This window comes from Oncorhynchus masou, chromosome 21 (genome assembly GCF_036934945.1).
Source record: "Oncorhynchus masou masou isolate Uvic2021 chromosome 21, UVic_Omas_1.1, whole genome shotgun sequence".
NCBI lineage: Eukaryota > Metazoa > Chordata > Actinopteri > Salmoniformes > Salmonidae > Oncorhynchus > Oncorhynchus masou.
Genome location: NC_088232.1, coordinates 54,063,027 through 54,086,258, shown reverse-complemented (window position 1 = coordinate 54,086,258; position 23,232 = coordinate 54,063,027). Strand labels below are relative to the sequence as shown.

The window sequence follows — 23,232 nt, the reverse complement described above, 5'->3', positions numbered from 1 at the left end:
TTCTATGGTAGCGATGATATACACAGTACACTGCTTTAGAACTGGGAAGAAGGATTCATTTGGGCAACCCTATGCCTTTCTGATGTTATTCGCTGCCAGAAAAACATTAACTTTGTCAGGTCATTTATCATAGTAACCCTGTGTTGTATTTAGTTTCCCCAGTATGGACCACCAGACTTATTTATTGTTGGATGCATCTGTAACCCATGGTTATTTCCCAAATGGCACCATATTCCCTATATAGTGCACTATTTCTCACCAGAGCACTTTGGGCCCTGGTAAAGTAGTGCACTATTTAGGGAATAGGGTCTTATTTCCCAAATGGCACCATATTCTCTATATAGTGCACTATTTCCGACCAGAGCACTTTGGGCCCTGGTAAAGTAGTGCACTATTTAGGGAATAGGGTGCCATTTGGGAAATGACCCATGTAATAAAGCATTGTACTGCAACCCCCCCCCACCTCAGTTATTGTTTGTTGGAGCATGTGGCTAAAGTAGAAGTTAGATGGATTGGTAGGGAAAGATAGGTGCGATCCAGCGCCAGTTTCTCATTTTCCTGGCAAAGCTATGAGGAGAGAGTATTAACAAAGGGACAATTTATTAGATTGGATTTGAGCCTTCCAATCTAGACATTTTCCTGTCTGTTCCCAAGTTCAAAATCACAAGTGTGCAGACAGTTGCATTTTAAACTTTTTTCCTCTTTTTTTTCTTTATTTTTTATTAAGTGTTCTTGTTTACCTCTTTGTAATGGATGACTTGGCTACCAATTTGCTCCAGTGTGTGATAGTTGAAGCAGCCAGTCTGTCAAGCCCTCGCCTCACAAAGTAATCTGTGGAAGGCTAGTCCCACCCCAGACACAGAGCCCCCACAGCCGAGGCAGGCCACTGGTGGAATGCAGTGCCTGGTATTTTCCCCAGAGCCGTGAACACGCAAGCCAAGTTCCAAATGGCACCCTATTCCCAATTTAGTGCACTATTTCTGACCAGGACACTTAGGGCTAAATTAGGGAATAGGGTACCATTTGACATGCAAACCGGGACTACGGCAGGCAGAGTGAAATACGACCAGGTCCTTGTCTAAACATGTGCCCAGAATGGGAGTGTTCTTAGCCATACTGACAGTGGGAAATACTTCAAATTTGAAAAGTCCTCCCCGTAAACAATGACCTTGGTCTGCTGTAGGGCACCGATTTGTTTAAAAAAAACTTTACCTTTATTTAACTAGGCATGTCAGTTAAGAACAAATTCTTATTTTCAATGACGGCCTAGTGGGTTAACTGCCTTGTTGAGGGGCAGAACGACTGATTTTGTACCTTCCGGTTAATAGTCCAACGCTCTAACCACTAGACTACCCTGCCGCCCCATGTGACAGAGATTATTCGTCAAATTGAGAGGACCAGGAAGTAAACCCATGAGGGTTGAGTTTGATTGGTTGTTTTGTTACTCGGCTCTTCTCTCTTTTGATGAAGAGTGTGTTTCATCCAGGGATGGACATTTTAAGCTCGCCCGAAGCTAGTACTTATCAGACCAGTTTTGTAGAAAATGTTCCCAACTGGTCTGCCAGACAGTACACTTGGGTCTTTTTAAGATATCTCATGGCACAGGTTTTTATAATGTAGATAACATTGTGGTCTACTAGCCAGGTTTGCCAGTGCCCAAAATCCTTCAATTCTATCCCTGGACTTTCATCTATCTCTGTCTGTTTATTGTCTCAAGTCTATAAATGTGTGTGTGGGGGGGGGGGGGGGGTGGGGGGTCAGTACTGAAGATTAAACCAACAATATTTTGCTCATTCAGATTTTGTTGTAATGTGCAAACTTCAATTTGAGAAATGTCACACCAGTTTGAAGAGGACGGTAGTTCCTGGACCTCTTGGAGCGATGGATCCTCCCTTTGTGGAAATTCAATGAAAGTAGACTGAGCATCTCTATCAGAGTGCAATACCAGTGAGGGAGATGTGTGCGGGGGGGGGGGGGACTTGGCTGTGTGGGGGTGGTGGGACTTGGCTGTGGGGGTGGTGGGACTGGCTGGCTGTGTGTGTGTGTGTGTGGGGGCGTGGTGGACTTGGCCGTGGTGGTGGCGGGGCATAGCCGTGGGGGTGGCGGGGCTTGGCCGTGTGGGTGGTGGAGCTTGGCTGTGGGGGTGGCGGGGCATGGCCGTGGGGGTGGCGGGACATAGCTTGTGTCAAGGCACAAGGGTACCAAAACATTTCTGTGCCATTTGAAGATCCCCAAGAAAAGTGGCGTTCATCATTGTTAAATGGAAGAAGTTTGAAACCACCACGACTCTTCCTAGAGCTGGCCAACCAGCCAAACTGAGCAATTGGGGGAGAAGGGCCTTGGTCAGGGACGTGACCAAGAACCCAATGGTCACTCTGACAGAGTTCCTTTGTGGAGATGTTTGTCCTTCTGGAAGGTTCTCCCATCTCTGCAGCACTCCACCAATCAGGCCTTTATGGTAGAGTAGCCAGACGGAAGCCACTTCTTTGTAAAAGGCACATGACAGCCCGCTTGGAGTTTGCCAGAAGGCACCTCAAGACTCTCAGACCATGAGAAACAAGATTCTCTGGTCTGATGAAACCAAGATTGAACTCTTTGACTTGAATGCAAGCATCACATCTAGAGGAAACCTGGCACCATCCCTATGGTGAATCTTGGTGGCAGCATCATGCTGTGGGGATGTTTTTCAGCGGCAGGGACTGAGAGACTAGTCAGGATCGAGGGAAAGAGGTACAGAGATCCTTGATGAAAAGCTTCTCCAGAGCACTCAGGACCTCTGAATGGGTCGAAGGTTAACCTTCCAACAGGAAAACGGCTCTAAGCACACAGCCATGACAACGCAGGAGTGGCTTCGGGACAAGTCTGAATGTCCTTGAGTGACCCAGCCAGAGCCCGGACTTGAACCCGATCAAACATCCCTGGAGAGACCTGAAAATAGCTTTGCAGCGACGCTCCCCATCCCAACCCGACAGAGCTTGAGAATCTGCAGAGAAGAAAGTGGAGACACTCCCCAAATCCAGGTGTGCCAAGCAGGTAGCGTCATACCCAAGAAGATGTGAGGCTAATCGCTGCCAAAGGTGCTTCAACAAAGTACTGAGTAAATGGGCTGAATACTTGTGTAAATGTGATCATTTGTAAAAAAAAACATAGATATATATATATATCTCTAAAAACCTGTTTTTGCTTCAGCATTATGAGGTATTGTGTGGATTGATGAAAAATAGGATTTAATCCATTTTAGAATAAGGTTGTAACGTAACAAAATGTGGAACTAGTTAATGGTTCTGAATACTTTCCCGAGTGCTCTGTACGAGGACGCCTTTTGGAGACCTAGCCTAGCCTAGCGTCTTGAGCTGGATGTGAGGTTGATGGCGACCTTCTTCCTCCAGATGGATACACTGAATCATGACCTAATGCTGGACTGTCTGGTGATGTCTCTCTGGTTTGGTCAGTACCGGTATGAAGAACCGCAGCCCCATTGAATGCTCTGTACGAGGACGCCTTTAGAATGCTCTGTGAACGAGGATGCCTTTTGGTCAGGAGACATAGCCTAGCCTAGCGTCTTGAGCTGGATTTGAGGTTGATGGCGACCTTCTTCCTCCAGATGGAAACACTGAATCATGACCTAATGCTGGACTGTCTGGTGATGTCTCTCTGGTTTGGTCAGTACCGGTATGAAGAACCGCAGCCCCATTGAATGCTCTGTACGAGGACGCCTTTAGGAGACATAGCCTAGCCTAGCGTTTTGAGCTGGATTTGAGGTTGATGGCGACCTACTTCCTCCAGATGGAAACACTGAATCATGACCTAATGCTGGACTGTCTGGTGATGTCTCTCTGGTTTGGTCAGTACCGGTATGAAGAACCGCAGCCCCATTTGAACCAAACTAACTAGTGACTAATAGATAGGGATATACAGTAACGTAATTTTACAGTTTGAACTATTTTTCACTTCCCACTCCCCAACAATGACTGGCTCCCCGGTCCACACTCTCTTCTCTCTCTTTCAGGCTCGAAACATCCAAACGGGAGAGCTTGCTGCTGTCAAGATTATTAAACTGGAGCCAGGTGAGTTGGATATAACTACAATTCCTCTCTACTTACTAATATGCATGAAAATGACCCTTTGAATTAACTCTGAAGGATATAAAGAAACTCAAAATATTAAACATTATTTAAGAACATTTATTGGTGGTTTACAGGATATTTTCTTTAAATGTGGCCTTTATTTAACTAGGCAAGTCAGTTAAGAACAAATTCTTCATTACAATGACGGCCTACCCCAGCCAAACCGGGATGATGCTGGGGCAACTGTGCGCCGCCCTATGTGACTCCCAATCACGGCCGGTTGTGATACAGCCTGGAATCGAACCAGGGTCTGTAGTGACGCCTCGAGCACTGACATGCAGTGCCTTAGACCTCTGCGCCACTCGGGAGCCCAATATCCACCAAAAAAAACTATATCCTGTATAAATATGACAGTGAATAGTTTAGTTTACCTTAGGTACAACTTAACTGACTTGCCTCGTTAAATGAAGGTTAAATAAAATGCATTAAGAAGGAAAGAAATACCACAAATTAACATTTTAAGGAGGCACACTTGATAATTGAAATACATTCCAGGTACCTTTTATAAAGCTGGTTGAGAGAATGCCAAGAGTGTGCAAAGCTGTCATCAAGGCAAAGGGGTGGCTATTTCAGGAATCTGAAATATAAAAATATACTTTTATATGTTTAACACTTGTTAGGTTACTACATGATTCCATATGTGTTATTTCATAGTTTTGATGTCTTCACTATTATTCTATGATATATAAAATATTATTCTACAATGTAGAAAATAGTACAAATAAAGAAATATCATTGAATGAGTAGATGTTGTAAAACTTTTGACCGGTTGTGTGTGTGTATGTGTATGTATACATACATATACATACATACATACATACATACATACATACATACATACATACATTCATTTACATTCATTTACATTCATTTACATTTACATTTAAGTCATTTAGCAGACGCTCTTATCCAGAGCGACTTACAAATTGGTGAATTCACCTTCTGACATACATACATACATACATACATACATACATACATACATACATACATATACACACATATATACACACATACATACTTACACACATATACATACATACAGTGGGGCAAAAACTATTTTGTCAGCCACCAATTGTGCAAGTTCTCCCACTTAAAAAGATGAGAGGCCTGTAATTTTCATCAAAGGTACACTTCAACTATGACAGATAAAATGAGAAAAAAAATCCTGAAAATTGTAGGATTTTTAATGAATTTATTTGCAAATTATGGTGGAAAATAAGTATTTGGTCAATAACAAAAGTTTCTCTCAATACTTTGTTATATACCCTATGTTGACAATGACAGAAGTCAAACGTTTTCTATAGGTCTTCACAAGGTTTTCACACACTGTTGCTGGTATTTTGGCACATTCCTCCATGCAGATCTCCTCGAGAGCAGTGATGTTTTAGGGCTGTTGCTGGGCAACACGGACTTTCAACTCCCTCCAAATATTTTCTATGGGTTGAGATCTGGAGACTGGCTAGGCCACACCAGGACCTTGAAATGCTTCTTACGAAGCCACCCTTTCGTTGCCCGGGCGGTGTGTTTGGGATCATTGTCATGCTGAAAGACCCAGCCACGTTTCATCTTCAATGCCCTTGCTGATGGTAGGCTTTGTTACTTTGGTCCCAGCAGGTCATTCACTAGGTCACTTCAGGTCTAAAACCTGAAGTAGTGGTTCCCCTTGCTCTGCGAGGGCCGCGGCTTTTGTGGAGCGATGGGTAACGATGCTTCGTGGATGACTGTTGTTGATGTGTGCAGAGGGTCCCTGGTTTGAGCCCGGGTAGGGGCGAGGGGACAGATGAAAGTTATACTGTTACATTGGTGTACATCGATAGGGCTGAGTTCAAAAACTACAAACCTCATATTTCCCACTTCCTACTTGGATTTTTTCTCAGGTTTTTGCCTGCGTAGTATCTGGGACTGAGGAGGAGGCCGTTTACTCTGGTCATGCTTTTCATCCAAAAGTGAAAATGCTGCCCCCTATCCCAAAGAAGTTAACTTCCTGACTGATGTCTTGAGATATTGCTCCAATATATCCACATACTTTCCCTTCCTCATGATGCCATCTATTTTGTGAAGTGCACCAGTCCCTCCTGCAGCAAAGCACCCACACAACATGATGCTGCCACCCCGTGCATCGCGGTTGGGATGGTGTTCTTCGGCTTGCAAGCGTCCCCCTTTTTCCTCCAAACATAACAATGGTCATTATGGCCAAACAGTTCTATTTTTGTTTCATCAGACCAGAGGACATTTCTCCAAAAAGTACGATCTTTGTCCCCATGTGCAGTTGCAAACTGTAGTCTGGCTTTAGTATGGCTGTTTTGGAGCAGTGGCTTCTTCCTTGCTGAGCGGCCTTTCAGGTTACGTCGATATTGGACTCGTTTTACTGTGGATATAGATACTTTTGTACATGTTTCCTCCAGCATCTTCACAAGGTCCTTTGCTGCTGTTCTGGGATTGATTTTCACTTTTCGCACCAAAGTATGTTCATCTCTAGGAAACAGAACGTGTCTCCTTCCTGAGCGGGATGACAGCTGCGTGGTCCCATGGTGTTTATACTTGCGTACTATTGTTTGTACAGATGAACGTGGTACCTTCAGCCATTTGGAAATTGCTCCTTAGGATGAAACTGACTTGTGGAGGTCTACCATTTTTTTCTGAGGTCTTGGCTGATTTCTTTTGATTTTCCCATGATGTCAAGCAAAGAGACACGGAGTTTGAAGGTAGGCCTTAAAATGCATCCACAGGTACACCTCCAATTGACTCAAATGATGTCAATTAGCCTGTCAGAAGCTTCTAAAGCCATGACATTTTTTTTGTAATTTTCCAAGCTGTTTAAAGGCACAGTCAATTTAGTGTATGTAAACTTCTGATCCACTGGAATTGTGATACAGTGAATTATAAGTGAAATAATCTGTCTGTTAACAATTGTTGTAAAAATGACTTGTGTTATGCATGTCCTAATCGACTTGCCAAAACTATGGTTTGTTAATTAACAAGAAATTTGTGGAGTGGTTGAAAAACGAGACTTAATGACTCCGACCTAAGTGTATGTGAACTTCTGACTTCAACTGTACATACACATAAATATATTTACATCTTAAAAAATAAAATAAAGTTTTCTCTATTACCCTCCAACCCTTCCCCCAATTTTCCCAACTAGTGAACATCAGTGCTGGGGCCTGTATTTTCAGCTCATCCGTACTTTATACATTTCATGGACAGTCTATTTTACAATAGTTCTATTTTGTTCATTTTTTTTCTCCTGTCCTTCCTCTACCATCAACCTCTCCCATCTATTTCCGATGTCCATCCGGTTTGATTTCTATTTGTCATATCTTTCAAACGGCTCTTTAAATTTTTAAATGAATTTTTTTAAATTTTTTAACCTGTATACAAAACTTTACCGATATACTGTTTTACAGTGGGGAAATTAGTGCCATTTCTCAAATTGCCATCCAAAAGCACAATTGTCCAAGAAATAATGCTTCAAGTGTTTTCTTACATTATGACCATAATGTCACATCATGAGATTGTCAGTAACCAAGGGAATCGTATGCTTCTGTTCAGATAAGGAGATTCTCTTTTCTTTCATTTTTTAAAAATGATTGAAAATTGCTTGTCGGTGAAACTTCCTCTGAAGCCGCCTAGAGGATTTCAATCTCCAGCATTTCAATGTTTTTATTTTATTGTAATGCCATTTGAAATTGAATTTGAAAAGCGCTATAAAAGTTTCAAATAATGTATCGTTTGTGTTCCTGCACAATCTACGCTGACGAGAGGTGTGAGAGAAACAACATGGTCTCTTAAAAGGTCATGTGGTTGGTGCGGAGGCAGAGCTGGTGCCTACGTCCAAAGACTGCACCCTATTCCCTATGTAGTGCACTACATAGGGAATAGGGTGCAGTCATTTGACCAGAGCCCCCATAGGTACTAGGGTGCCGTTTAAGACTCACAACTGGTTTCTTAATCTCTTAGGGAAGTGCTCATTCTGACAGGAAGTGACCTGTCTTTGAGGCTTCCAGCAACATGAGAACATTTGCGGGTCGTTTTACTTGTTGGTCGCTCTCTGCGTCTCCCTATTCCCTCTAGATGTGGTACTGTTTAAGAAATATATATATTATATTAGAGAGTAGGGTGCCATATGGAGGAAGACCTTGTTGTGCTCTTCGGCGTCTCCAATAACTCACTGAAATGGGCCTCTTGCTCAAATGTTTATGTTTCCCTGACCACTTATTTGCTCTAAATCTATAATGGCAGGGTCAACAGGTGATCTCTGCCCTGATAAAACAAGACATTTACAGTTCTGGGCAATAAGAACGGCTGTTGTATTGACATTAGGCTCTTACCTCTATTTGTAGGCCTATGGACTCACCTCCTATAAATGTAAGCCATCTCAGAAGTGCTTTATGTGAATGGTACTACTACATTAGCCCATTTCTAGCAGTTGTTATGCATGTTACTGGTTTCTGTAGAATTCCTCAGTTTCTGCCAGTAAAAACACTGAACTGTGAAGCCCCTCTTGTCTTGAGGATGGAGTAGTGTAGTAGATTTAGTGTATGTGTCTGTCTAGTGTCAGTAGAGACGAGAGCGTTACAGTACTGCTAAGAGGATTTAAAGCTTAGCGTTAAATTGAGCTTCGCCGGGTGATTCTCAGTAATGAGAGCTATTCATAAAGCTTGTTTGTTTCTCTAGCTCGCTAACGTAGATGGGCCATTCACACCACAGCTTTACCTTGCTCTCGCAGTTGTTTTTTTTTTAAATGGGTTTTTAACAAGGAATAGTGTGCTATTTGCCTGTCACAGAGCCCACAGGAGGACGTTTTCACTTCAATAGACAGGGCTGCTAATTTGTGAATTTTTACCCCTTTTTCTCCCCAATTTCGTGGTATCCAATTGTTTAGTAGCTACAATCTGGACTCATCGCTACAACTTCCGTACGGGCTCGGGAGAGACGAAGGTTGAAAGTCATGCGTCCTCCGATACACAACCCAACCTTAACACAGTGCGCATCCCAACCCGGAAGCCAGCCGCACCAATGTGTTGGAGGATACACCATGCACCTGGCAACCTTGGTTACCGCGCAGTGCGCCCGGCCCGCCACAGGATTTGCTGGTGCGCGATGAGACAAGGATTTCCCTACCTAACCCGGACGACGCTAGGCCAATTGTGCGTCGCCCCACGGACCTCCCGGTCACGGCCGGTTATGACAGAGCCTGGGCGCGAACCCAGAGTCTCTGTTGGCACAGGTGGTGCTACAGTACAGCGCCCTGAACCACTGCACCACCCGGGAGGCCCCAGACTCTCTTTTTTAAGTCATGTCCTCTTCTATTCAAAATGTTCCCCACTGGAACGTCAGTGCTGTATCCATAAAAGCATAGAGGGGTTATGAATACGATTATATGGACAGGAGGGGGGCTGATCCTAAATCAGCACTTCTCCTCTAAGACACTTTAATACTGGCCCAGCTCTTCATCTTCCCCATTTTCAAACCCACCCTGTCTGTGAACCGGTCCTCTTTATCTCCTTGGTGCCAGTCTGTTAGTGCTATCATACCAACTCCCTTGTCACTTGCTTGACAATGAGCAGCAAACAGATCTGGGACCAGGCTATAGAAGGAGAAAACAGATCTGGGACCAGGCTATAGAAGGAGACAACAGATCTGGTACCAGGCTATAGAAGGAGACAACAGATCTGGGACCAGGCTATAGAAGGAGACAACAGATCTGGGACCAGGCTATAGGAGACAATAGATCTGGGACCAGGCTATAGGAGACACCAGATCTGGGACCAGGCTATAGAAGGAGACACCAGATCTGGGACCAGGCTATAGAAGGAGACAACAGATCTGGGACCAGGCTATAGAAGGAGACAACAGATCTGGGACCAGGCTATAGAAGGAGACAACAGATCTGGGACCAGGCTATAGAAGGAGACAACACATCTGGGACCAGGCTATAGAAGGAGACAACACATCTGGGACCAGGCTATAGAAGGAGACAACACATCTGGGACCAGGCTATAGAAGGAGACAACACATCTGGGACCAGGCTATAGAAGGAGACAACACATCTGGGACCAGGCTATAGAAGGAGACAACACATCTGGGACCAGGCTATAGAAGGAGACAACACATCTGGGACCAGGCTATAGAAGGAGACAACACATCTGGGACCAGGCTATAGAAGGAGACAACACATCTGGGACCAGGCTATAGAAGGAGACAACACATCTGGGACCAGGCTATAGAAGGAGACAACACATCTGGGACCAGGCTATAGAAGGAGACAACACATCTGGGACCAGGCTATAGAAGGAGACAACACATCTGGGACCAGGCTATAGAAGGAGACAACACATCTGGGACCAGGCTATAGAAGGAGACAACACATCTGGGACCAGGCTATAGAAGGAGACAACACATCTGGGACCAGGCTATAGAAGGAGACAACACATCTGGGACCAGGCTATAGAAGGAGACAACACATCTGGGACCAGGCTATAGAAGGAGACAACACATCTGGGACCAGGCTATAGAAGGAGACAACACATCTGGGACCAGGCTATAGAAGGAGACAACAGATCTGGGACCAGGCTATAGAAGGAGACAACAGATCTGGGACCAGGCTATAGAAGGAGACAACAGATCTGGGACCAGGCTATAGGAGGAGACAACAGATCTGGGACCAGGCTAGACCTGTCCCTCTCCCCCCTGACCAAATCGAAAAAATGAAGGCAAAGTATCACTTCTGCAGCAGTAAATAGTGATTGTCTGTCACGGTAGAGTTGCTACACTCTCTTTGCTGGGCCAAGATTTTTATTTTTTTAATCTTTATTTAACTAGGGAAGTCAGTTAAGAACAAATTGTTATTTTCAATGCCGGCCTAGGAACAGTGGGTTAACTGCCTGTTTTGGGGCAGAACGACAGATTTGTACCTTGTCAGCTTGGGGATTTGAACCACTAGGCTACCCTGCCGCCCCTAAACAACAAGCTACACACGTGAAGGCTACCCAATCTTTTAATTTATTTTTCTCGGGCGGCAGGGCAGCCTAGTGGTTAACTACATTGGACAAGTTTGTTTTATTCAATTAATAATTTAAAATGTCAACGTACCGTATATCCATTGTAATGTAACAATGTCACATGGATATTTTTATTTATTTAATTTAGAATAAGCCTTTTCAGTGTTTTTAAATTAGGCCTATAATTTTTCACACTAGTATTCGAACACTGATATTCGTTTGAATATTCAACTAACCGTGCACACCCCCCTAGTCCAAAGGCAGCAAACTTTTTACTTGAGAAATGTACTCTCCCTTGAGCAAAGTCTACTGCAGCTTGTTGCTATGCTGCTCTTTTTACTGGTTGGTGTCCAACTAGCCCCCTGGTTGGTGTCCAACTAGCCTCCTGGTTGGTGTCCAACTAGCCCCCTGGTTGGTGTCCAACTAGCCCCCTGGTTGGTGTCCAACTAGCCCCCTGGTTGGTGTCCAACTAGCCCCCTGGTTGGTGTCCAACTAGCCCCCTGGTTGGTGTCCAACTAGCCCCCTGGTTGGTGTCCAACTAGCCCCCCGGTTGGTGTCCAACTAGCCCCCCGGTTGGTGTCCCACTAGCCCCCCGGTTGGTGTCCCACTAGCCCCCGGTTGGTATCCCACTAGCCCCCTGGTTGGTATCCCACTAGCCCCCGGTTGGTATCCCACTAGCCCCCGGTTGGTATCCCACTAGCCCCCGGTTGGTGTCCCACTAGGCCCCCGTTGGTGTGCCCCGGTTGGTATCCAACTAGCCCCCTGGTTGGTGTGCCCCGGTTGGTATGCCCTGGTTGGTATCCAACTAGCCCCCTGGTTGGTATCCAACTAGCCCCCTGGTTGGTATCCAACTAGCCCCCTGGTTGGTATCCCACTAGCCCCCCGGTTGGTATCCCACTAGCCCCCCGGTTGGTATCCCACTAGCCCCCCGGTTGGTATCCCACTAGCCCCCCGGTTGGTATCCCACTAGCCCCCCGGTTGGTATGCCCCGGTTGGTATCCCACTAGCTCCCCGGTTGGTATCCCACTAGCGCCCCGGTTGGTATCCCACTAGCGCCCCGGTTGGTATCCCACTAGCGCCCCGGTTGGTATCCCACTAGCTCCCTTGTTGGTATGTTCCAGGGCACGGTCTCTTAGCCAGAGACAGACCCAAGAAGGAGACTGTCACATGCCACCCTATTCCCTGTATCGTGCACTACTTTTGGCCAGAGCCCATAGGGAAGGGAATAAGGTGCCAGTTGAGATGCACACCTCTGTCTCACACGCCATCTTGAGAGCAGATGGTGTCGCTGCAGTGCGTAGTTTTAGACTCCTACTTCCTGTTACCGAAAGGGGTGAAATATGAATATGTGAATATAGAATTATATATTATAATAAATAAAGGGATGCATTAAGTCCACACAACTAAACCGATACCCAGTGTAGATGTTACAGTGGTAGTAGTGGTACTTTTATTATTTACAGCAGCTAGAAGCTAGCTAAACACTCTTTAAGTGTGTATTTCATGGAATTCAAGCGAGTCAGACTGTCTGCACTAGATATTACGTGAACACTGTACGTGATAGTATATAGGACATGGTTTTAGTTTAAATGCTGCGTGCTGTGCTATGATAAACCTGTACAAGTAGTCATTTGTCCAGTCATATTGAAACGGAGGAGTAAAATGGTCTGTGGTTTGGAGCTTGGCAAGGCAAGGGGAAAGATTTAGTGATCTGTCAAATATTGTGGGTGTCCAGTTCAACGTGTTTAACTTTTCCTCCACTGAGTATGAAGTCTAGAAGGATGTCAGAAGGTGAATTCACCAATTTGTAAGTCGCTCTGGATAAGAGCGTCTGCTAAATGACTTAAATGTAAATGTAAATAATATTTATGGTCTGATAGTCACTGTTGCAATATGAAGTCTAGAAGGATAGTCACTGTTGCAATATGAAGTCTAGAAGGATAGTCACTGTTGCAATATGAAGTCTAGAAGGATAGTCGCTGTTGCAATATGAAGTCTAGAAGGATAGTCACTGTTGCAATATGAAGTCTAGAAGGATAGTCACTGTTGCAATATGAAGTCTAGAAGGATATGAAGTCTAGAAGGATAGTCACTGTTGCAATATGAAGTCTAGAAGGATAGTCACTGTTGCAATATGAAGTCTAGAAGGATAGTCACTGTTGCAATATGAAGTCTAGAAGGATAGTCGCTGTTGCAATATGAAGTCTAGAAGGATAGTCGCTGTTGCAATATGAAGTCTAGAAGGATTGTCGCTGTTGCAATATGAAGTCTAGAAGGATAGTCGCTGTTGCAATATGAAGTCTAGAAGGATAGTCACTGTTGCAATATGAAGTCTAGAAGGATAACAGTATGGTTTGCTGTTGCTGTAGTTCTGTCAAGGCCTATCATTACTCAAATGGGAATATTATTGTCTTTCTCTCTGCGTGTCTCTCTGTCTGTGTGTTTTTGTACATCTGATTTGGCTGCGTTTGTCTCTCTGCTTCCAGGGGATGACTTTTCCATCATCCAGCAGGAGATCTTCATGGTGAAGGAATGCATGCACCACAACATAGTGGCCTACTTCGGGAGCTACCTCTGGTGAGAGCCAAGACCACACTCCAATAACAGGGGCCCAGAGTTACCTCTGGTAAGACCACCCTCAATACCAGGGGCCCAGAGCTACCTCTGGTGAGAGCCAAGACCACACTCCAATAACAGGGGCCCAGAGCTACCTCTGGTAAGAGCCAAGACCACACTCAATACCAGGGGCCCAGAGCCACCTCTGGTAAGAGCCAAGACCACACTCAATACCAGGGGCCCAGAGCCACCTCTGGTAAGAGCCAAGACCACACTCCAATACCAGGGGCCCAGAGCTACCTCTGGTAAGAGCCAAGACCACACTAAATACCAGGGGCCCAGAGCTACCTCTGTTAAGAGCCAAGATCACACTCCAATACCAAGGGCCCAGAGCTACCTCTGGTAAGACCACACTCAATACCAGGGGCCCAGAGCTACCTCTGGTAAGAGCCAAGACCACACTCCAATACCAAGGGCCCAGAGCTACCTCTGGTAAGACCACACTCAATACCAGGGGCCCAGAGCTACCTCTGGTAAGAGCCAAGACCACACTTAATACCAGGGGCCCAGAGCTACCTCTGGTAAGAGCCAAGACCACACTCAATACCAGGGGCCCAGAGCTACCTCTGGTAAGAGCCAAGACCACACTCCAATACCAAGGGCCCAGAGCTACCTCTGGTAAGAGCCAAGGCCACACTCAATACCAGGAGCCCAGAGCTACCTCAATACCTTCTAGCAGTCTGTAGCTGAGTGACGTCAGGGGGTGAAGGTCTGTAGCTGAGTGACGTCAGGGGGTGAAGGTCTGTAGCTGAGTGACGTCAGGGGGTGAAGGTCTGTAGCTGAGTGACGTCAGGGGGTGAAGGTCTGTAGCTGAGTGACGTCGGCAGGTGAAGGTCTGTAGCTGAGTGACTTCGGCAGGTGAAGGTCTGTAGCTGAGTGACGTCGGCAGGTGAAGGTCTGTAGCTGAGTGACGTCGGCAGGTGAAGGTCTGTAGCTGAGTGACGTCAGGGGGTGAAGGTCTGTGGCTGAGTGACGTCGGCAGGTGAAGGTCTGTAGCTGAGTGACGTCGGCAGGTGAAGGTCTGTAGCTGAGTGACATCAGGGGGTGAAGGTCTGTGGCTGAGTGACGTCAGGGGGTGAAGGTCTGTAGCTGAGTGACGTCGGCAGGTGAAGGTCTGTAGCTGAGTGACGTCAGGGGGTGAAGGTCTGTAGCTGAGTGACGTCAGGGGGTGAAGGTCTGTAGCTGAGTGACGTCAGGGGGTGAAGGTCTGTAGCGAGTGACGTCGGCAGGTGAAGGTCTGTAGCTGAGTGACGTCAGGGGGTGAAGGTCTGTAGCGAGTGACGTCGGCAGGTGAAGGTCTGTAGCTGAGTGACGTCGGCAGGTGAAGGTCTGTAGCTGAGTGACGTCGGCAGGTGAAGGTCTGTAGCTGAGTGACCTTAGTACAGCCCTGCCAAGTGGTGCCAGCCATGATGATAGACTTAACTAATTTACATAAGTATTCAGACCCTTTGCTATGAGACTCAAAATGGAGCTCAGGTGCATCCTGTTTCCATTGATCCTCCCTGAGATGTTTCTACAACTTGATTGGAGTCCACCTGTGGTAAATTCAATTGATTGGACTTGATTTGGAAAAGCACACACCTGTCTACATAAGGTCCCACAGTTGACAGTGCATGTCAGAGCAAATACCAAGCCATGAGGTCAAAAACGGAAGAACTTTGGAACCACCAAGACTCTTCCTTGAGATGGCCGCCCGGCTAAACTGAGCAATCGGGGGAGAAGGGCCTTGGTCAGGGAGGTAATCAAGAACCTGATGGTCTCTCTGACAAGTCATCAGAAGTGGCTTCGGGACAAGGTTCTGAGTGCCCTTGAGTAGCCCAGCCAGAGTCTGGACTTGAACCCAATTGAACAGCTCTGGAGAGACCTGAAAATAGCTGGGTAGCCATGCTCCCCATCCAACCTTAGAGCTTGAGAGGATCTGCAGAGAAGAATGTGAGAAACTCTCCAAATACAGGTGTGCCAAGCTTGTAGCCTCATACCGAAGAGGACTGGAGGCTGTAATCGTTGCCAATTGTGCTTCAACAAAGTACTGAGTAAAGGGTCTGAATACTTACAGTACCAGTCAAAAGTTTGGACACACTTACTCAATCAAGGGTTTTTCTTTATTTTTTTACGAATGTTTTACATTGTAGAATAATAGTGAAGACATCAAAACTATGAAATAACACACATGGAATCATGTAGTAACCAAAAGGGTATTAAACGAAAAATATATTTTAGATTCTTCAAAGTAGCCACCCTTTGCCTTGATGACAACCTTGCATTCTGTCAACCTGCTTCACCTGGAATGCTTTCCCAACGGTCCTGAAGGAGTTGCCACATATGCTGAGCACTTGTTGGCTGCTTTTCCTTCACTCTGCGGTCCAACTCATCCCAAACCATCTCAGTTGTGGAGGCCAGGTCATCTGATGCAGCACTCCATCACTCTCCTTCTTGGTCAAATAGCCCTTACACAGCCTGGAGGTGTGTTGGGTCATTGTCCAAACCAGATGGGATGGTGTATCACTGCAGAATGCTGTGGTAGTCATGCTGGTTAAGTGTGCCTTGAATTCTAAATAAATCACAGACAGTGGCACCAGCAAAGCCCCCCACACCATCACACCTCCTCCTCCTTGCTTCAAACCACACATGCGGAGATCATCCGTTCAGCTACTCTGCGTCTCGGAAAGACACGGCGGTTGGAACCATAAATCTAAAATTTGGACTCATGAGACCAAAGGACAGATTTCCACCAGTCTAATGTCCATTACTCGTGTTTTTTGGCCCAAGCAAGTCTTCTTCTTCTTGTTCCTTTAGTAGTGGTTTCTTTGCAGTAATTCGACCATTTAGGTCTGATTTCACACAGTCTCCTCTGAACAGTTGATGTTTGTCTGTTACTTGAACTCTGAAGCATTTTTTTGGGCTGCAATTAACAAGGCTTGTAACTCTAATAAACTTATCCTCTTCTACAGAGGTCATTATGGGTCTTCCTTTCCTGTGGCGGTCCTCATGAGAGCCAGTTTCATCATAGCACTGGATGGTTTTTGCGACTGCACTTGAAGAAATGTTCAAAGTTCTTGAAATGTTCCGTATTGACTGACCTTCTTGTCTTGAAGCAATGATGTACTGTTGTTTCTCTTTGCTTATTTGAGCTGTTTTTGCCATAATATGGACTTGGTCTTTTACCCAATAGTATACCACCCCTACCGTGTCACAACACAACTGATTGGTTCAAACGCATTAAGAAGGAAAGTCCACAAATTAACAAGGCACACCTCTTAATTGAAATGCATTCCAGGTGACTATCTCATGAAGCTGGTTGAGATAATGCCAAGCTGTCATCAAGGCAAAGGGTACTGGCTACTTTGAAGAATCTCAAATATAAAATATATTTTGATTTAACACTTTTTATTAGGGTTACTACATGATTCCATATGTGTTATTTCATAGTTTTGATGTCTTCACTATTATTCTACAATGTAGAAAATAGTAAAAAATAAAGAAAAACCTTGAATGAGTAGCTGTCTAAACTTTTGATTGGTACTGTATAAATAACAAAAATATTTCCACTATCCAGATATCTGACGACAAATTCATTATTCTATTTTAATAGTGAAATGATTACAATCCCCCTACTTTGGGTTTATGAGGAGGAAAAGCTGATTAAAACAATCTGTTGGAAAATGCTCAGCAGGAAGAGCATACTGGCTGTGTACATAGACCCAGCCCTGTACTGCCAGGAACTGGGGCCTCCAGCAGGTTTAACAGGACTTAAGAGCTTCTGATCTGGTTTATATGTCCATTTAGTCAGGAGGAAACCTAGGCTTTATCACAGCAGGCCAACCAGCAGAGCATAATAATGTAGCCTTACAGACCAGTCAGCTCCGAGAATAGTAAGACCAGGTCTTTCATAGCTACGTGGTTCCTACTGTCACAGGCCCGGCTCATAGCCTGTGGCAAAAATGAGGGGACACGAACGGGTATAGGCCAATCAAAAAGGTTCTTTATTGTAAACCAAAACTATTAACGTTAAACAAAAGAAAAGGAATGAGGTGTGAAAGTATCATAATGTAAGGTGTATGTAAAGTGCAGGGATGGGTGAATCTGTGTGTGAATGACTGAGTGAAAACAATGCACAACTACAAAGGAACAAACACAACAGGATCATACCTGAAGGAGCGGAGAGAGAGAGACGAGAGGTGAGTGAAACAGTTTAAAATACCCTGAGCCCAGGTGACTCCAATCACTAACGACCCTCCTCTGCCTGCAGGAGGAACTGCCCCTGCAATGCAGAGGAGGGGCCGTGACACTACCAATCGACTGTATAACACGTTCCTTTGTGTCTGTCTTCTACACACTAGTATTCTGAAGTCATTGTGAACTGTCTCCTCTCCCTCCCTGTATCAGCCGGGAGAAGCTGTGGATCTGTATGGAGTACTGTGGCGGAGGATCTCTACAGGACATATATCACGGTGTGTTGTGATTCTGCTCATATCGCTCTAGTTTCTTTTTTACGTTTTAATCATTTAGCAGACGCTCTTATTCAAAGCCACTTACAAGTAGCAAATTAGGGTTACGTGGATTGCTCGAGGGCCAAGTCGGCTCGGGGATTTGAACCAGCAAGTCTTTGGTTACTGGCCCAACGCTCTTAACCGCTGTCTCTCTCTCTCTCTCTCTCGTCTCTCTCTCTCTCTCTCTCTCTCTGTCTCTCTCTCTCTCTCTCTCTCTCTCTCTCTCTCTCTCTCTCTCTCTCTCTCTCTCTCTCTCTCTCTCTCTCTCTCTCTCTCTCGTTGTCTCTCTCTCTCTCTCTCTCGTTGTCTCTCTCTCTCTCTCGTTGTCTCTCTCTCTCTCTCTCTCTCTCGTTGTCTCTCTCTCTCTCTCTCTCTCTCTTGTCTCTCTCTCTCTCTCTCTCTCTCTCGTTGTCTCTCTCTCTCTCTCTCTCTCTCGTTGTCTCTCTCTCTCTCTCTCTCTCTCTTGTCTCTCTCTCTCTCTCTCTCTCTCTCGTTGTCTCTCTCTCTCGTTGTCTCTCTCTCTCTCTCTATCTCTCTCGTTGTCTCTCTCTCTCTCTCTCTCTCTCTCTCTCTTTCTCTCTCTCTCTCTCTCTCTCTCTCTCTCGTTGTCTCTCTCTCGTTGTCTCTCTCTCTCTCGTTGTCTCTCTCTCTCTCGTTGTCTCTCTCTCTTTGTCTCTCTCTCTCTCTCTCTCTCTCTCTCTCTCTCGTTGTCTCTCTCTCTCTCTCTCTCTCTCTCTCTCTCTCTCTCTCTCTCTCTCGTTGTCTCTCTCTCTCTCTCTCTCTCTCTCGTTGTCTCTCTCTCTCTCTCTCTCTTGTCTCTCTCTCTCTCTCGTTGTCTCTCTCTCTCTCTCGTTGTCTTTCGTTGTCTCTCTCTCTGTCTCTCGTTGTCTTTCGTTGTCTCTCTCTCTGTCTCTCGTTGTCTCTCGCTGTCTTGCAGGCCAGTCAAGTTCTTCCACACCGATCTCGACAAGCCATTTCTGTATGCACCTTGCTTTATGTATGATGGTATTGTCATTCTGAAACAGGAAAGCGACTTCCCCAAACTGTTGCCACAAAGTTGGAAGCACAGAATGTCATTGTGTTCTGAAGCATTAAGAGTTCCCTTCACTGGAACTAAGAGGCCTAGCCCGAACCATGAAAAACAGCCCCATACAATTATTCCTCCTCCACCAAACTTTACAGTTGGCACTGGTGCAGGTAGTGTTCTCCTTGGTATCTGCCAAACCCAGATTCGCCTGTCGGACTGCCAGGTGGTGAGGCGTGATTCATCACTCCAGAGAACGAATTGTTTCCACTGCTCCAGAGTCCAAATGGCGGCGAACTTTACACCACTCCAGCCGACGCTTGGCATTGCTTATGGTGATCCGAGGCTTGTGTGCGGCTGCTCAGCAATGGAAACCCATTTCATGAAGCTCCCGACGAACAGTTCTTGTGCTGATGTTCCTTCCAGAGGCAGTTTGGAACTCAGTAGTGAGTGTTGCAAACGAGGACAGACACATTTTTTTTACGCGTTTCATTCGGCGGTCCCTTTCTGTTAGCTTGTGGCCTACCACTTCACGGCTGAGCCGTTGTTGCTCCTAGACGATTCCACTTCACAATAACAGCACTTGATATTGAATGGGGGGGGGCAGCTCAAGCAGGACATAAATTTGTCTGACTCCGTGACTTTCAACGGTGCCACACTGGAAGTCAATGAACTCTTCAGTCAGGCCTCTCTGTCAATGTTTGTCTATGGAGATTGCATGGCTGTGTTGCTCGATCATTTTATACACCTGTCTGCAACGAGTGTGGCTGAAATAGCCGGGGGGAAAAACTAATTTTTAGGGGTGTCCACATACACTTGGTATATTCTGTGTATTATAATAAACTAGGAATGGCAGCAGAATAAGCATCATGTTTTTAATTTCCCAGTGATGGGGCCTCTGTCAGAGCCACAGATCGCCTACGTCTGCCGAGAGACCATACAGGTAATTACACTGAGTTCAACCCTCTTAGGGCCAGTTTCCTGGACATAGATTCAGCCTACTCCTGCAGCCCTCTCAGAGAAGCTGATTTTTAAGGATCAGAGTTTTTTTTCTTTTTTACATCACAATGAATGATGTTATATGGACAGGGATGATCTGATCCTAGATCAGCACTTTGATGCCTGATACATAAGAAATAGGTTATATGGACAGGGATGATCTGTTCCTAGATCAGCACTTTGATGCCTGATACATAAGAAATAGGTTATATGATGATCTGTTCCTAGATTATATAGGTTATATGGACAGGGATGATCTGGACAGGGATGATGCCTGATACATCCTATGGACAGGGATGATCCTGCCTGATACATAAGAAATAGGTTATATGGACCTGAGATCAGCACTTTGATGCCTGATACATAAGAAATAGGTTATATGGACAGGGATGATCTGATCCTAGATCAGCAATTTGATGCCTGATACATAAGAAATAGGTTATATGGACAGGGATGATCTGATCCTAGATCAGCAATTTGATGCCTGATACATAAGAAATAGACCTAGGTTTAATCTCGATCCAGGAAATCAGCCCTATAGTTACACACTAACTTGTCACTTTTACTCTTCTGGATGTGTCCAACGTTGGTCATTCCAACCCAGTCTCACGTGACTGTTTTCATTCACAGGGTTTGGGATACCTTCACAGCAAGGGGAAGATGCACCGTGACATCAAGGTTTGGCACCATACGCATTCCATCTGTCTTCTTTTAGACTGGCTCACTGAAACGTCGCCGCTAGTTCATGATGAAAAGGAAAGAAGACCCTGTCTGGCTGTTCTCGCACCTTCTTCTTCGCTTGTAGACAGAGGTGTGACTTACGTTGTCAGAACACAGGCTTCAATCTTAACCCCTTGTGCCGACGCTGCAATTATTATTTTTTTTTTAACCTTTTATTTAACTCGGGCAAAGTCAGTTAAGAACATATTCTTATTTTACGATGACGGTCGCCCAGGGAACAGTGGGGTTTAACTGCCTTTGTTCAGGGGCAGAACGACAGATTTTTTATTATTCTTTTTTTGTTACCTTGTCAGCTCGAGGATTTTTATCTTACAAACTTTCAGTTAGAACTCCCAACGCTCTGACCCTTCCTCCCACCCTGTCCTCTCCTCTCCTCTGACCCCTCCTCTCTCTACCTGAGAAGCATGGTGACATATAATGTCTGCAGACTGAGTAAAAACCACAGGAAGAATGAGTGGCTGGCTAACTGGGAGTATAGAGTAGTGTGGTTGCGTGTGACTGATTTTTGTCAGACAGCTCAGGAAGCTTCTCTATACAGGTTAGATGATGACTTGGTAATGAAATAATAATAATAATAATAGTCATCGAATAAAACAAATCTCATATTTTATTCATGTGAATAAATGATGGTTAATACCATTAGGGGACTTAATTGTATTAATTGTTTTATTCTGTGTTAACAGCATTCAACTCAATCAAAACCGACATCGGAAACAGATATATGTATGTGTGTGTGTGTGTGTGTGTGTGTGTGTGTGTGTGTGTTTTTTTTTTTTAAACAAATCGAACAGAAACCGAACCGACCTCCAAAATAGCCCTAATCACTCAGAACTATTAGAGTTCAAACGGTAGAGAGGGGACTGAAACACGGAGGCGTTTTACCTGGGCTTATCCAATAAGAAACACACTTTTACAAGTTGTGTTTCTGTGACCACCTGGCCACGTCCCAGTTCATGACTCTCGCCCCAAAGTGCCATAGCTGTTCTCTTGTGGTGGTGTTTAACAGAGGATCTCTCAGCTTTACCATCGTACACAGAGAAAGTTGTTTCCTGTTTCTGCTGTCTGTGCGCCCTCTCTCTCACACACACACACACACACACACACACACACACCCTGCCTGACTGTCTGGTCTTCACAGGGCTTTATTGGCATGAGAAACAAATGTTTAAATTGCCAAAGCAAGTAAACGTATTTCTGCTCTCTTTATACCAATCTTTCTCGCGCTCTGTTGCTCCTTTTGCTCCATCTCTCCTCTCTCGCTCTGTGCTCTCTCCTCCTCTCTCGCTCTGTGCTCTCTCCTCCTCTCACGCTCTGTGCTCTCTCCTCCTCTCTCGCTCTGTGCTCTCTCCTCCTCCTCACGCTCTGTGCTCTCTCCTCCTCTCTCGCTCTGTGCTCTCTCTCTCCTCTCACGCTCTGTGCTCTCTCCTCCTCCTCACGCTCTGTGCTCTCTCCTCCTCTCTCGCTCTGTGCTCTCTCCTCCTCTCACGCTCTGTGCTCTCTCCTCCTCTCTCGCTCTGTGCTCTCTCCTCCTCTCACGCTCTGTGCTCTCTCCTCCTCTCACGCTCTGTGCTCTCTCCTCCTCTCTCGCTCTGTGCTCTCTCTCTCCTCCTCTCTCGCTCTGTGCTCTCTCTCTCCTCGCTCCTCTCTCGCTCTGTGCTCTCTCTCTCTCCTCCTCTCTCGCTCTGTGCTCTCTCTCTCTCCTCCTCTCTCGCTCTGTGCTCTCTCTCTCTCTCTCTCCTCCTCTCGCTCTGTGCTCTCTCTCTCTCTCCTCTCTCGCTCTGTGCTCTCTCTCTCTCCTCCTCTCTCGCTCTGTGCTCTCTCTCTCTCCTCCTCTCTCGCTCTGTGCTCTCTCTCTCTCCTCCTCCTCTCTCGCTCTGTGCTCTCTCTCTCTCTCTCCTCTCTCGCTCTGTGCTCTCTCTCTCCCTCCTCTCTCGCTCTGTGCTCTCTCTCCTCCTCCTCTCTCGCTCTGTGCTCTCTCTCTCCTCCTCTCTCGCTCTGTGCTCTCTCTCTCTCCTCCTCTCTCGCTCTGTGCTCTCTCTCTCGCTCCTCCTCTCTCGCTCTGTGCTCTCTCTCTCTCCTCCTCTCTCGCTCTGTGCTCTCTCTCTCCCTCCTCTCTCGCTCTGTGCTCTCTCTCTCTCCCTCTCTCGCTCTGTGCTCTCTCTCTCTCCTCCTCTCTCCTCTCTGTGCTCTCTCTCTCTCCTCCTCTCTCGCTCTGTGCTCTCTCTCTC

At 45.8% G+C, this 23,232-nt stretch overlaps 1 protein-coding gene across 1 annotated transcript in view; it reads left to right on the top strand.

Moving 5' to 3' along the window:
* The window catches only part of map4k5 (mitogen-activated protein kinase kinase kinase kinase 5), a 114,611-nt gene that overhangs the window by 2,575 nt on the left and 88,804 nt on the right, over positions 1–23,232 (top strand). The window contains 5 exon segments of the mRNA XM_064927048.1: positions 4,010–4,067; positions 13,621–13,711; positions 18,137–18,201; positions 20,152–20,207; positions 20,894–20,941. Coding sequence (XP_064783120.1) covers positions 4,010–4,067; positions 13,621–13,711; positions 18,137–18,201; positions 20,152–20,207; positions 20,894–20,941 — 318 coding nt within the window.